Source organism: Nerophis lumbriciformis, linkage group LG07, assembly GCF_033978685.3.
Source record: "Nerophis lumbriciformis linkage group LG07, RoL_Nlum_v2.1, whole genome shotgun sequence".
NCBI classification, from domain to species: Eukaryota; Metazoa; Chordata; class Actinopteri; order Syngnathiformes; family Syngnathidae; genus Nerophis; species Nerophis lumbriciformis.
Genome location: NC_084554.2, coordinates 8,147,501 through 8,161,302, shown reverse-complemented (window position 1 = coordinate 8,161,302; position 13,802 = coordinate 8,147,501). Strand labels below are relative to the sequence as shown.

The 13,802-nt window shown below is 39.1% G+C and overlaps 1 protein-coding gene across 3 annotated transcripts in view; it reads left to right on the top strand.

Moving 5' to 3' along the window:
• Positions 1-13,802, top strand: part of col11a1a (collagen, type XI, alpha 1a) — a 243,243-nt gene that overhangs the window by 228,923 nt on the left and 518 nt on the right. For all 3 annotated transcript variants that reach the window (XM_061965881.2, XM_061965879.2, XM_061965880.2), the window contains 2 exons: positions 1,844-2,077; positions 12,701-13,802. The exon at positions 12,701-13,802 is cut by the window's right edge and continues 518 nt beyond it. In XM_061965881.2, coding sequence (XP_061821865.1) covers positions 1,844-2,077; positions 12,701-12,847 — 381 coding nt within the window. In that variant the 3' untranslated portion in view covers positions 12,848-13,802. The remainder of the gene's footprint in view (positions 1-1,843; positions 2,078-12,700) is intronic.

The following is a 13,802-nucleotide window of genomic DNA, read 5'->3' as shown; positions in this document are numbered from 1 at the left end:
GGGAACAGTTTGGAGCGAGCCCCTTCCTCTTCCAACATGACTGTGCACCAGTGCACAAAGCAAGGTCCATAAAGACATGGATGACAGAGTCTGGTGTGGATGAACTTGACTGGCCTGCACAGAGTCCTGACCTGAACCCGATAGAACACCTTTGGGATGAATTAGAACAGAGAGTGAGAGCCAGGCCTTCTCGACCTCACCAATGCGCTTTTGGAAGAATGGTGGAAAATTCCTATAAACACTCTCCGCAACCTTGTGGACAGCCTTCCCAGAAGAGTTGAAGCTGTAATAGCTGCAAAAGGTGGACCCACATCATATTGAACCCTATGGGTTAGGAATGGGATGGCACTTCAAGTTCATATGTGAGTCAAGGCAGGTGGCCAAATACTTTTGGCAATATAGTGTAGCTTACCGAAGTCGTACTAAAACATTTTGATCGATTTTTGAGCACCGTGTGTAATGTTCTATATTTTCAATGGAACATATGAAGTGTTGGTGTTAATAATAATAATAGATTTTATTTGTAAAAAGCACTTTACATTGAGTAAACAACCTCAAAGTGCTACTGTGTATTAAAAAAAAAAAAAAAAAAAGATAATAAAAAATAAATACCGTATTTTTCATACTATAAGTCGCAGTGTTTTCCACAGTTTGGCCGGGGGTGCGACATACTCAGGAGCGACTTATGTGTGAAATTATTAACACATTAGCGTATAATATCAAATAATATTATTTCGCTCATTCACGTAAGAGACTAGACGTATAAGATTTCATGGGATTTAGCGATTAGGAGTGACAGATTGTTTGGTAAACGTATAGCATGTTCTATATGTTATAGTTATTTGAATGACTCTTACCATAATATGTTACGTTAACATACCAGTTGGTTATTTATGCCTCATATAACGTACACTTATTCAGCCTGTTGTTCACTATTCTTTATTTATTTTAAATTGCCTTTCAAATGTCTATTCTTGGTGTTGGCTTTTATCAAATAATTTCCCCCAAAAATGCGACTTATACTCCAGTGCGACTTACATATGTTTTTTTCCTTCTTTATTATGCATTTTCGGCCGGTGCGACTTATAGTCCGGAGCGACTTATACTCCGAAAAATACGGTAAAAATAAAAACTAGAACAACCAAATAGCTGGAACTAGTATGCATATATCTAAAAAAAAGGCTTTTTAAAAAAAAAAAAAAAAATTTTAAGCCTTTTTTAAAAGCATCCACAGTCTGTGGTGCCCTCAGGTGGTCAGGGAGAGCGTTCCACAGACTGGGAGCAGCGGAGTAGAAAGCAGTTGTTTACTTGGGTCATATTGCAGTCTACACGTATCTCTTATGTGTGACTGTCACACTTATCATTTCACCATGTACCAAATAAAATTGCTTTGAGGTCGGTAAGCACAACCAGAATTACTCCGGTTTTGAGGAATAAAAGTGTGCCTTATAGTCCGGAAAATACAGTATCTGCTTTCAATTCACGGTCCAGCCGGTTCAATCCCCTTTCGACTTCCAAACCTTGCTGTACTAATAAAAACAAAACAAACATGTTGCCCTTGAACACGTAAAAAGAGTCCTGTCGTAAACCATGTGAGTGCTGCTCGATCAAACTGCTGTCTTGTGGTGGAAAAGAAGGTCGACTTTCTGTTTTAGAAGCCCGGGACACACAAACTGAATGCAGCTTTTTGTTAAAAGTAGTAACTGTGGTTTTAGGCACAGCCGTGTTTGACCTTGTAGTAAAGTGAGTCTGCAAATGGAGCAGATCTCAGTGTAAAAAAATATGTTCACTTCAGAGAACGTTGTTATGATTGTTTTCTGTGCTCCGCCCCTTTTCGCCGCAGCTTTCCTACGTGGACGCGGAGGGCAACTCCATCAACTTGGTACAGATGACCTTCCTCAGACTACTGACCGCTTCGGCCAGGCAGAACTTCACCTACAGCTGCCACCAGTCCGCCGCCTGGTACGACGCCGCCAGCGGCGGCTACGACAAGTCGCTGCGATTCCTGGGCGCTAATGACGAGGAGATGTCGTACGACAACAATCCCTACATCAAGGCCCTCTCAGACGGATGTGCGGTAAGGCCGGACTGTTCAGACTTTGTGGTTCTGCACAGGGGGGTTTTTTTCTCACTCGTTTTAGCTCAGGGGTCGGCTTGGAGGACTGGTAGAATCATGGCGTGATACAAAACCCCAAAACCAGTGAAGTTGGTACGTTGTATAATTCGTAAATAAAAACAATACAATGATTTGCAAATCATTTTCAACTTGCATCTTAAGTATCACTACTAAGAGTTATTATCACTGGAGGACGATGCTAAACATGTTACACAGAGAAAACAGTGTGGCGTCGCTCCCCTAAATTAATAATCACATCTTTTATGGCAAATAAACTGCATTTCATAGCATCTGAGGTATCACTACCAGGTGTTATTATCACTGGAGGACGATGCTAAACATGTTACACAGAGAAAACAGTGTGGCGTATCCCCCCCTAAATTAATAATCACATTTATTATGGCAAATAAACTGCATTTCTTAGTATCACTACCAGGTGTTATTATCACTGGAGGACGATGCTAAACATGTTACACAGAGAAAACAGTGTGGCGTCGCTCCCCTAAATTAATAATCACATCTTTTATGGCAAATAAACTGCATTTCTTAGCATCTTAGGTATCACTACCAGGTGTTATTATCACTGGAGGACGACGCTAAACATGTTACACAGAGAAAACAGTGGCGTCGCTCCCCTAAATTAATAATCACATCTTTTATGGCAAATAAACTGTATTTCTTAGCATCTTAGGTATCACTACCAGGTGTTATTATCACTGGAGGACGATGCTAAACATGTTACACAGAGAAAACAGTGTGGCGTCGCTCCCCTAAATTAATCACATCTTTATGGCCAAAAAAACTGCATTTCTTAGCATCTTAGGTATCACTACCAGGTGTTATTATCACTGGAGGACGATGCTAAACATGTTACACAGAGAAAACAGTGTGGCGTCGCTCCCCTAAATTAATCACATCTTTATGGCCAAAAAAACTGCATTTCTTAGCATCTTAGGTATCACTACCAGGTGTTATTATCACTGGAGGACGATGCTAAACATGTTACACAGAGAAAACAGTGTGGCGTCGCTCCCCTAAATTAATAATCACATCTTTTGTGGCAAATAAACTGCATTTCTTAATATCTTAGGTATCACTACCAAGAGTTATTATCACTGGAGGACGATGCTAAACATGTTACACAGAGAAAACAGTGTGGCGTCGCTCCCCTAAATTAATAATCACATCCTTTATGGCAAATAAACTGCATTTCTTAGTATCACTACCAGGTGTTATTATCACTGGAGGACGATGCTAAACATGTTACACAGAGAAAACAGTGTGGCGTCGCTCCCCTAAATTAATAATCACATCTTTTATGGCAAATAAACTGCATTTCATAGCATCTGAGGTATCACTACCAGGTGTTATTATCACTGGAGGACGATGCTAAACATGTTACACAGAGAAAACTGTGGTGTCGCTCCCCTAAATTAATAATCACATCTTTTAAGGCAAATAAACTGCATTTCTTAGCATCTTAGGTATCACTATCAGGTGTTATTATCACTGGAGGACGATGCTAAACATGTTACACAGAGAAAACAGTGTGGCGTCGCTCCCCTAAATTAATAATCACATCCTTTATGGCAAATAAACTGCATTTCTTAGTATCACTACCAGGTGTTATTATCACTGGAGGACGATGCTAAACATGTTACACAGAGAAAACAGTGTGGCGTCGCTCCCCTAAATTAATAATCACATCTTTTATGGCAAATAAACTGCATTTCTTAGCATCTTAGGTATCACTACCAGGTGTTATTATCCCTGGAGGACGATGCTAAACATGTTACACAGAGAAAACAGTGTAGCGTCGCTCCCCTAAATTAATAATCACATCTTTTATGGCAAATAAACTGCATTTCTTAGCATCTTAGGTATCACTACCATGTGTTATTATCACTGGAGGATGACGCTAAACATGTTACACAGAGAAAACAGTGTGGCGTCGCTCCCCTAAATTAATCACATCTTTATGGCCAAAAAAACTGCATTTCTTAGCATCTTAGGTATCACTACCAGGTGTTATTATCACTGGAGGACAATGCTAAACATGTTACACAGAGAAAACAGTGTGGCGTATCTCCCCTAAATTAATCATCACATCTTTTATGGCATAAAATAAACTGCATTTCTTAGCATCTTAGGTATCACTACCAGGTGTTATTATCACTGGAGGACGATGCTAAACATGTTACACAGAGAAAACAGTGTGGCGTCGCTCCCCTAAATTAATAATCACATCTTTTATGGCAAATAAACTGCATTTCATAGCATCTTAGGTATCACTACCAGGTGTTATTATCACTGGAGGACGATGCTAAACATGTTACACAGAGAAAACTGTGGTGTCGCTCCCCTAAATTAATAATCACATCTTTTATGGCAAATAAACTGCATTTCTTAGCATCTTAGGTATCACTACCAGGTGTTATTATCACTAGAGGACGATGCTAAACATGTTACACAGAGAAAACAGTGTGGCGTCGCTCCCCTAAATTAATAATCACATCTTTTATGGCAAATAAACTGCATTTCATAGCATCTGAGGTATCACTACCAGGTGTTATTATCACTGGAGGACGATGCTAAACATGTTACACAGAGAAAACTGTGGTGTCGCTCCCCTAAATTAATAATCACATCTTTTAAGGCAAATAAACTGCATTTCTTAGCATCTTAGGTATCACTACCAGGTGTTATTATCACTGGAGGACGATGCTAAACATGTTACACAGAGAAAACTGTGGTGTCGCTCCCCTAAATTAATAATCACATCTTTTAAGGCAAATAAACTGCATTTCTTAGCATCTTAGGTATCACTATCAGGTGTTATTATCACTGGAGGACGATGCTAAACATGTTACACAGAGAAAACAGTGTGGCGTCGCTCCCCTAAATTAATAATCACATCCTTTATGGCAAATAAACTGCATTTCTTAGTATCACTACCAGGTGTTATTATCACTGGAGGACGATGCTAAACATGTTACACAGAGAAAACAGTGTGGCGTCGCTCCCCTAAATTAATAATCACATCCTTTATGGCAAATAAACTGCATTTCTTAGTATCACTACCAGGTGTTATTATCACTGGAGGACGATGCTAAACATGTTACACAGAGAAAACAGTGTGGCGTCGCTCCCCTAAATTAATAATCACATCCTTTATGGCAAATAAACTGCATTTCTTAGCATCTTAGGTATCACTACCAGGTGTTATTATCACTGGAGGACGACGCTAAACATGTTACACAGAGAAAACAGTGTTGCGTCGCTCCCCTAAATTAATCACATCTTTTATGGCAAATAAACTGCATTTCTTAGTATCACTACCAGGTGTTATTATCACTGGAGGACGATGCTAAACATGTTACACAGAGAAAACAGTGTGGCGTATCTCCCCTAAATTAATAATCATATCTTTTATGGCAAATAAACTGCATTTTTTAGCATCTTAGGTATCACTACCACGTGTTATTATCACTGGAGGACGATGCTAAATATGTTACACAGAGAAAACAGTGTGGCATCGCTCCCCTAAACTAATAATTACATCTTTTATGGCAAATAAACTGCATTTCTTAGCATCTTAGGTATCACTACCAGGTGTTATTATCACTGGAGGACGATGCTAAACATGTTACACAGAGAAAACAGTGTGGCGTCGCTCCCCTAAACTAATAATTACATCTTTTATGGCAAATAAACAGCATTTCTTAGCATCTTAGGTATCACTACCAGGTGTTATTATCACTGGAGGACGAAGCTAAACATGTTACACAGAGAAAACAGTGTGGCGTCGTTCCCCTAAATTAATAATCACATCTTTTATGACAAATAAACTGCATTTCTTAGCATCTTAGGTATCACTACCAGGTGTTATTATCACTAGAGGACGATGCTAAACATGTTACACAGAGAAAACAGTGTGGCGTCGCTCCCCTAAATTAATAATCACATCCTTTATGGCAAATAAACTGCATTTCTTAGTATCACTACCAGGTGTTATTATCACTGGAGGACGACGCTAAACATGTTACACAGAGAAAACAGTGTGGCGTCGTTCCCCTAAATTAATAATCACATTTTTTGTGGCAAATAAACTGCATTTCTTAATATCTTAGGTATCACTACCAAGAGTTATTATCACTGGAGGACGATGCTAAACATGTTACACAGAGAAAACAGTGTGGCGTCGCTCCCCTAAATTAATAATCACATCTTTTATGGCAAATAAACTGCATTTCTTAGCATCTTAGGTATCACTACCAGGTGTTATTATCACTGGAGGACGATGCTAAACATGTTACACAGAGAAAACAGTGTGGCGTCGCTCCCCTAAATTAATAATCACATCTTTTAAGGCAAATAAACTGCATTTCTTAGCATCTTAGGTATCACTATCAGGTGTTATTATCACTGGAGGACGATGCTAAACATGTTACACAGAGAAAACAGTGTGGCGTCGCTCCCCTAAATTAATAATCACATCCTTTATGGCAAATAAACTGCATTTCTTAGTATCACTACCAGGTGTTATTATCACTGGAGGACGATGCTAAACATGTTACACAGAGAAAACAGTGTGGCGTCGCTCCCCTAAATTAATAATCACATCTTTTATGGCAAATAAACTGCATTTATTAGCATCTTAGGTATCACTACCAGGTGTTATTATCCCTGGAGGACGATGCTAAACATGTTACACAGAGAAAACAGTGTGGCGTCGCTCCCCTAAATTAATAATCACATCTTTTATGGCAAATAAACTGCATTTCTTAGCATCTTAGGTATCACTACCAGGTGTTATTATCACTGGAGGACGATGCTAAACATGTTACACAGAGAAAACAGTGTGGCGTCGCTCCCCTAAATTAATAATCACATCTTTTATGGCAAATAAACTGCATTTCTTAGCATTTTAGGTATCACTACCAGGTGTTATTATCACTGGAGGACGACGCTAAACATGTTACACAGAGAAAACAGTGTTGCGTCGCTCCCCTAAATTAATCACATCTTTTATGGCAAATAAACTGCATTTCTTAGGTATCACTACCAGGTGTTATTATCACTGGAGGACGATGCTAAACATGTTACACAGAGAAAACAGTGTGGCGTCGCTCCCCTAAACTAATAATTACATCTTTTATGGCAAATAAACAGCATTTCTTAGCATCTTAGGTATCACTACCAGGTGTTATTATCACTGGAGGACGAAGCTAAACATGTTACACAGAGAAAACAGTGTGGCGTCGTTCCCCTAAATTAATAATCACATCTTTTATGACAAATAAACTGCATTTCTTAGCATCTTAGGTATCACTACCAGGTGTTATTATCACTAGAGGACGATGCTAAACATGTTACACAGAGAAAACAGTGTGGCGTCGCTCCCCTAAATTAATAATCACATCCTTTATGGCAAATAAACTGCATTTCTTAGTATCACTACCAGGTGTTATTATCACTGGAGGACGACGCTAAACATGTTACACAGAGAAAACAGTGTGGCGTCGTTCCCCTAAATTAATAATCACATTTTTTGTGGCAAATAAACTGCATTTCTTAATATCTTAGGTATCACTACCAGGTGTTATTATCACTGGAGGACGATGCTAAACATGTTACACAGAGAAAACAGTGTGGCGTCGCTCCCCTAAATTAATAATCACATCTTTTAAGGCAAATAAACTGCATTTCTTAGCATCTTAGGTATCACTATCAGGTGTTATTATCACTGGAGGACGATGCTAAACATGTTACACAGAGAAAACAGTGTGGCGTCGCTCCCCTAAATTAATAATCACATCCTTTATGGCAAATAAACTGCATTTCTTAGTATCACTACCAGGTGTTATTATCACTGGAGGACGATGCTAAACATGTTACACAGAGAAAACAGTGTGGCGTCGCTCCCCTAAATTAATAATCACATCTTTTATGGCAAATAAACTGCATTTCTTAGCATCTTAGGTATCACTACCAGGTGTTATTATCACTGGAGGACGATGCTAAACATGTTACACAGAGAAAACAGTGTGGCGTCGCTCCCCTAAATTAATAATCACATCTTTTATGGCAAATAAACTGCATTTCTTAGCATCTTAGGTATCACTACCAGGTGTTATTATCACTGGAGGACGATGCTAAACATGTTACACAGAGAAAACAGTGTTGCGTCGCTCCCCTAAATTAATCACATCTTTTATGGCAAATAAACTGCATTTCTTAGTATCACTACCAGGTGTTATTATCACTGGAGGACGATGCTAAACATGTTACACAGAGAAAACAGTGTGGCGTATCTCCCCTAAATTAATAATCATATCTTTTATGGCAAATAAACTGCATTTTTTAGCATCTTAGGTATCACTACCACGTGTTATTATCACTGGAGGACGATGCTAAATATGTTACACAGAGAAAACAGTGTGGCATCGCTCCCCTAAACTAATAATTACATCTTTTATGGCAAATAAACTGCATTTCTTAGCATCTTAGGTATCACTACCAGGTGTTATTATCACTGGAGGACGATGCTAAACATGTTACACAGAGAAAACAGTGTGGCGTCGCTCCCCTAAACTAATAATTACATCTTTTATGGCAAATAAACAGCATTTCTTAGCATCTTAGGTATCACTACCAGGTGTTATTATCACTGGAGGACGAAGCTAAACATGTTACACAGAGAAAACAGTGTGGCGTCGTTCCCCTAAATTAATAATCACATCTTTTATGACAAATAAACTGCATTTCTTAGCATCTTAGGTATCACTACCAGGTGTTATTATCACTAGAGGACGATGCTAAACATGTTACACAGAGAAAACAGTGTGGCGTCGCTCCCCTAAATTAATAATCACATCCTTTATGGCAAATAAACTGCATTTCTTAGTATCACTACCAGGTGTTATTATCACTGGAGGACGACGCTAAACATGTTACACAGAGAAAACAGTGTGGCGTCGTTCCCCTAAATTAATAATCACATTTTTTGTGGCAAATAAACTGCATTTCTTAATATCTTAGGTATCACTACCAAGAGTTATTATCACTGGAGGACGATGCTAAACATGTTACACAGAGAAAACAGTGTGGCGTCGCTCCCCTAAATTAATAATCACATCTTTTATGGCAAATAAACTGCATTTCTTAGCATCTTAGGTATCACTACCAGGTGTTATTATCACTGGAGGACGATGCTAAACATGTTACACAGAGAAAACAGTGTGGCGTCGCTCCCCTAAATTAATAATCACATCTTTTAAGGCAAATAAACTGCATTTCTTAGCATCTTAGGTATCACTATCAGGTGTTATTATCACTGGAGGACGATGCTAAACATGTTACACAGAGAAAACAGTGTGGCGTCGCTCCCCTAAATTAATAATCACATCCTTTATGGCAAATAAACTGCATTTCTTAGTATCACTACCAGGTGTTATTATCACTGGAGGACGATGCTAAACATGTTACACAGAGAAAACAGTGTGGCGTCGCTCCCCTAAATTAATAATCACATCTTTTATGGCAAATAAACTGCATTTATTAGCATCTTAGGTATCACTACCAGGTGTTATTATCCCTGGAGGACGATGCTAAACATGTTACACAGAGAAAACAGTGTGGCGTCGCTCCCCTAAATTAATAATCACATCTTTTATGGCAAATAAACTGCATTTCTTAGCATCTTAGGTATCACTACCAGGTGTTATTATCACTGGAGGACGATGCTAAACATGTTACACAGAGAAAACAGTGTGGCGTCGCTCCCCTAAATTAATAATCACATCTTTTATGGCAAATAAACTGCATTTCTTAGCATTTTAGGTATCACTACCAGGTGTTATTATCACTGGAGGACGACGCTAAACATGTTACACAGAGAAAACAGTGTTGCGTCGCTCCCCTAAATTAATCACATCTTTTATGGCAAATAAACTGCATTTCTTAGGTATCACTACCAGGTGTTATTATCACTGGAGGACGATGCTAAACATGTTACACAGAGAAAACAGTGTGGCGTCGCTCCCCTAAACTAATAATTACATCTTTTATGGCAAATAAACAGCATTTCTTAGCATCTTAGGTATCACTACCAGGTGTTATTATCACTGGAGGACGAAGCTAAACATGTTACACAGAGAAAACAGTGTGGCGTCGTTCCCCTAAATTAATAATCACATCTTTTATGACAAATAAACTGCATTTCTTAGCATCTTAGGTATCACTACCAGGTGTTATTATCACTAGAGGACGATGCTAAACATGTTACACAGAGAAAACAGTGTGGCGTCGCTCCCCTAAATTAATAATCACATCCTTTATGGCAAATAAACTGCATTTCTTAGTATCACTACCAGGTGTTATTATCACTGGAGGACGACGCTAAACATGTTACACAGAGAAAACAGTGTGGCGTCGTTCCCCTAAATTAATAATCACATTTTTTGTGGCAAATAAACTGCATTTCTTAATATCTTAGGTATCACTACCAGGTGTTATTATCACTGGAGGACGATGCTAAACATGTTACACAGAGAAAACAGTGTGGCGTCGCTCCCCTAAATTAATAATCACATCTTTTAAGGCAAATAAACTGCATTTCTTAGCATCTTAGGTATCACTATCAGGTGTTATTATCACTGGAGGACGATGCTAAACATGTTACACAGAGAAAACAGTGTGGTGTCGCTCCCCTAAATTAATAATCACATCCTTTATGGCAAATAAACTGCATTTCTTAGTATCACTACCAGGTGTTATTATCACTGGAGGACGATGCTAAACATGTTACACAGAGAAAACAGTGTGGCGTCGCTCCCCTAAATTAATAATCACATCTTTTATGGCAAATAAACTGCATTTCTTAGCATCTTAGGTATCACTACCAGGTGTTATTATCACTGGAGGACGATGCTAAACATGTTACACAGAGAAAACAGTGTGGCGTCGCTCCCCTAAATTAATAATCACATCTTTTATGGCAAATAAACTGTATTTCTTAGCATTTTAGGTATCACTACCAGGTGTTATTATCACTGGAGGACGACGCTAAACATGTTACACAGAGAAAACAGTGTTGCGTCGCTCCCCTAAATTAATCACATCTTTTATGGCAAATAAACTGCATTTCTTAGTATCACTACCAGGTGTTATTATCACTGGAGGACGATGCTAAACATGTTACACAGAGAAAACAGTGTGGCGTATCTCCCCTAAATTAATAATCATATCTTTTATGGCAAATAAACTGCATTTTTTAGCATCTTAGGTATCACTACCACGTGTTATTATCACTGGAGGACGATGCTAAATATGTTACACAGAGAAAACAGTGTGGCATCGCTCCCCTAAACTAATAATTACATCTTTTATGGCAAATAAACAGCATTTCTTAGCATCTTAGGTATCACTACCAGGTGTTATTATCACTGGAGGACGATGCTAAACATGTTACACAGAGAAAACAGTGTGGCGTCGCTCCCCTAAACTAATAATTACATCTTTTATGGCAAATAAACAGCATTTCTTAGCATCTTAGGTATCACTACCAGGTGTTATTATCACTGGAGGACGAAGCTAAACATGTTACACAGAGAAAACAGTGTGGCGTCGTTCCCCTAAATTAATAATCACATCTTTTATGACAAATAAACTGCATTTCTTAGCATCTTAGGTATCACTACCAGGTGTTATTATCACTAGAGGACGATGCTAAACATGTTACACAGAGAAAACAGTGTGGCGTCGCTCCCCTAAATTAATAATCACATCTTTTATGGCAAATAAACTGCATTTATTAGCATCTTAGGTATCACTACCAGGTGTTATTGTCACTGAAGGACTGAGAAACTAAATTTGTTTTTGCAAATAACCATTAACTTAGAATTTAATGGCAGCAACACATTGCAAAAAAGTTGTCACAGGGGCATTTTTACCACTGTGTTACATGGCCTTTCCTTTTAACAACACTCAGTAAACGTTTGGGAACTGAGGAGACACATTTTTGAAGCTTCTCAGGTGGAAATTCTTTCCCATTCTTGCTTGATGTACAGCTTAAGTTGTTCAACAGTCTGTTGTGCTATTTTAGGCTTCTTAATGGGCCACACATTTTCAATGGGAGACAGGTCTGATGATTTTAGCTTGTCCTGAAGAATTTGGAGGTAATCCTCCTTTTTCATTGTCTCATTTAAAGCAGCAGTTCCATTGGCAGCAAAACAGGCCCAGAGCATAATACTACCACCACCATGCGTGACGGTAGGAATTGTGTTCCTGGGATTAAAGGCCTCACCTTTTCTCCTCCAAATTTTGCTGGGTATTGTGGCCAAATAGCTCCATTTTTGTTTCATCTGACCACAGAACTTTCCTCCAGAAGGTTTTATCTTTGACCATGTGATGTCAGATGAAACAAAAATCCAGCTTTGACACCCCTTTACTGAACTTTAAGCACTTCCTGTTTAGGAGTCCCCCATTAAAAAAATGTTTAGAATAGCAATCTTCCTCCATGAGATAATGGTATTTATCCCGTGTTTTCCCTCCCTCGACTGATTGTTGTCGTCTCTTTTGCAGACGAGGAAGGGCTACGGAAAGACTGTGATGGAGATCAACACTCCCAAAATCGATCAGGTCCCGATCATCGACGTCATGTTGACCGACTTCGGGGACCCCAATCAGAAGTTCGGCTTCGAAGTCGGGCCCGTCTGCTTCCTTGGCTAAATAAAACCACACGAGATAAGGAAACCAAAAAAAAAAAAAAAAAGGACTTGATGGGGACTTAACCCCACCGCCTCTCCCTCCTCCCCCCTCCCTCCATTTCCTTCGCCACATGCAAGTTTTGAACGAGTGTAGCAAACATGTCCTCTCCGTGTCTGTATGTTGCACCAGCAAAAACAAGGTGAAGGACATTTCGCTGAGGAGGTGAGGCGACACAGGTGGACACGGACCTCCTCTCTGGATCTGAAAGGTGCTGTACCGGAACCAATGGTGCTTGTTTAAAGATACACACACACACACATTCTGGTTATCATTTGGAATGGGGACCAAGTTTTTGATCATGACTTGTGGGGACCAGCCTTTCTACAGGTTGTGGAGGCATAACAAAAAGAGGTAAAATGTCCACTAGCCCAGTTAGCTCATACACGTCTTTAAATCTCTGGATTGATGAAGTAATGTGCTGATCATTCTTACTGGGGACCCTGGGGAAAAAGACTTAATATGGTTCATGGGGACAAAAATTTTAATGATTTTGCATAATTCACACAAATTTGTACGTGAATACTGAGGACCATTTAAAAAAACAAAAAAAAAGCAGCGAGTGCAGTACCAGCTACAGCCCCATGAGGGGGCTGCTGTGCAAATGTCTCACACTCAAACATGTTTTATGGGCCAAAGCTTAAAAATCACTTAGGCATCTTCAGAATGGATCTGACTATCATTTAAAAAGATTTCCCTTTAGGGGACTTGTTTTTTTGTCCCCATACCGTCAGAGGTCCCCTAAAGGTGACTGTAAACAGAGCCATGTCCCCATTAAGTAAGCATTGCCAGAACACACACACACACACACACACATACACACACAAAAGGGTGCTAAGAAAAGGAAGAATAATAAAAAAAACTGTAATTATTTTGTACATTACTGTTATTTCTGAATCCACTTTCAAAACTTGCATGT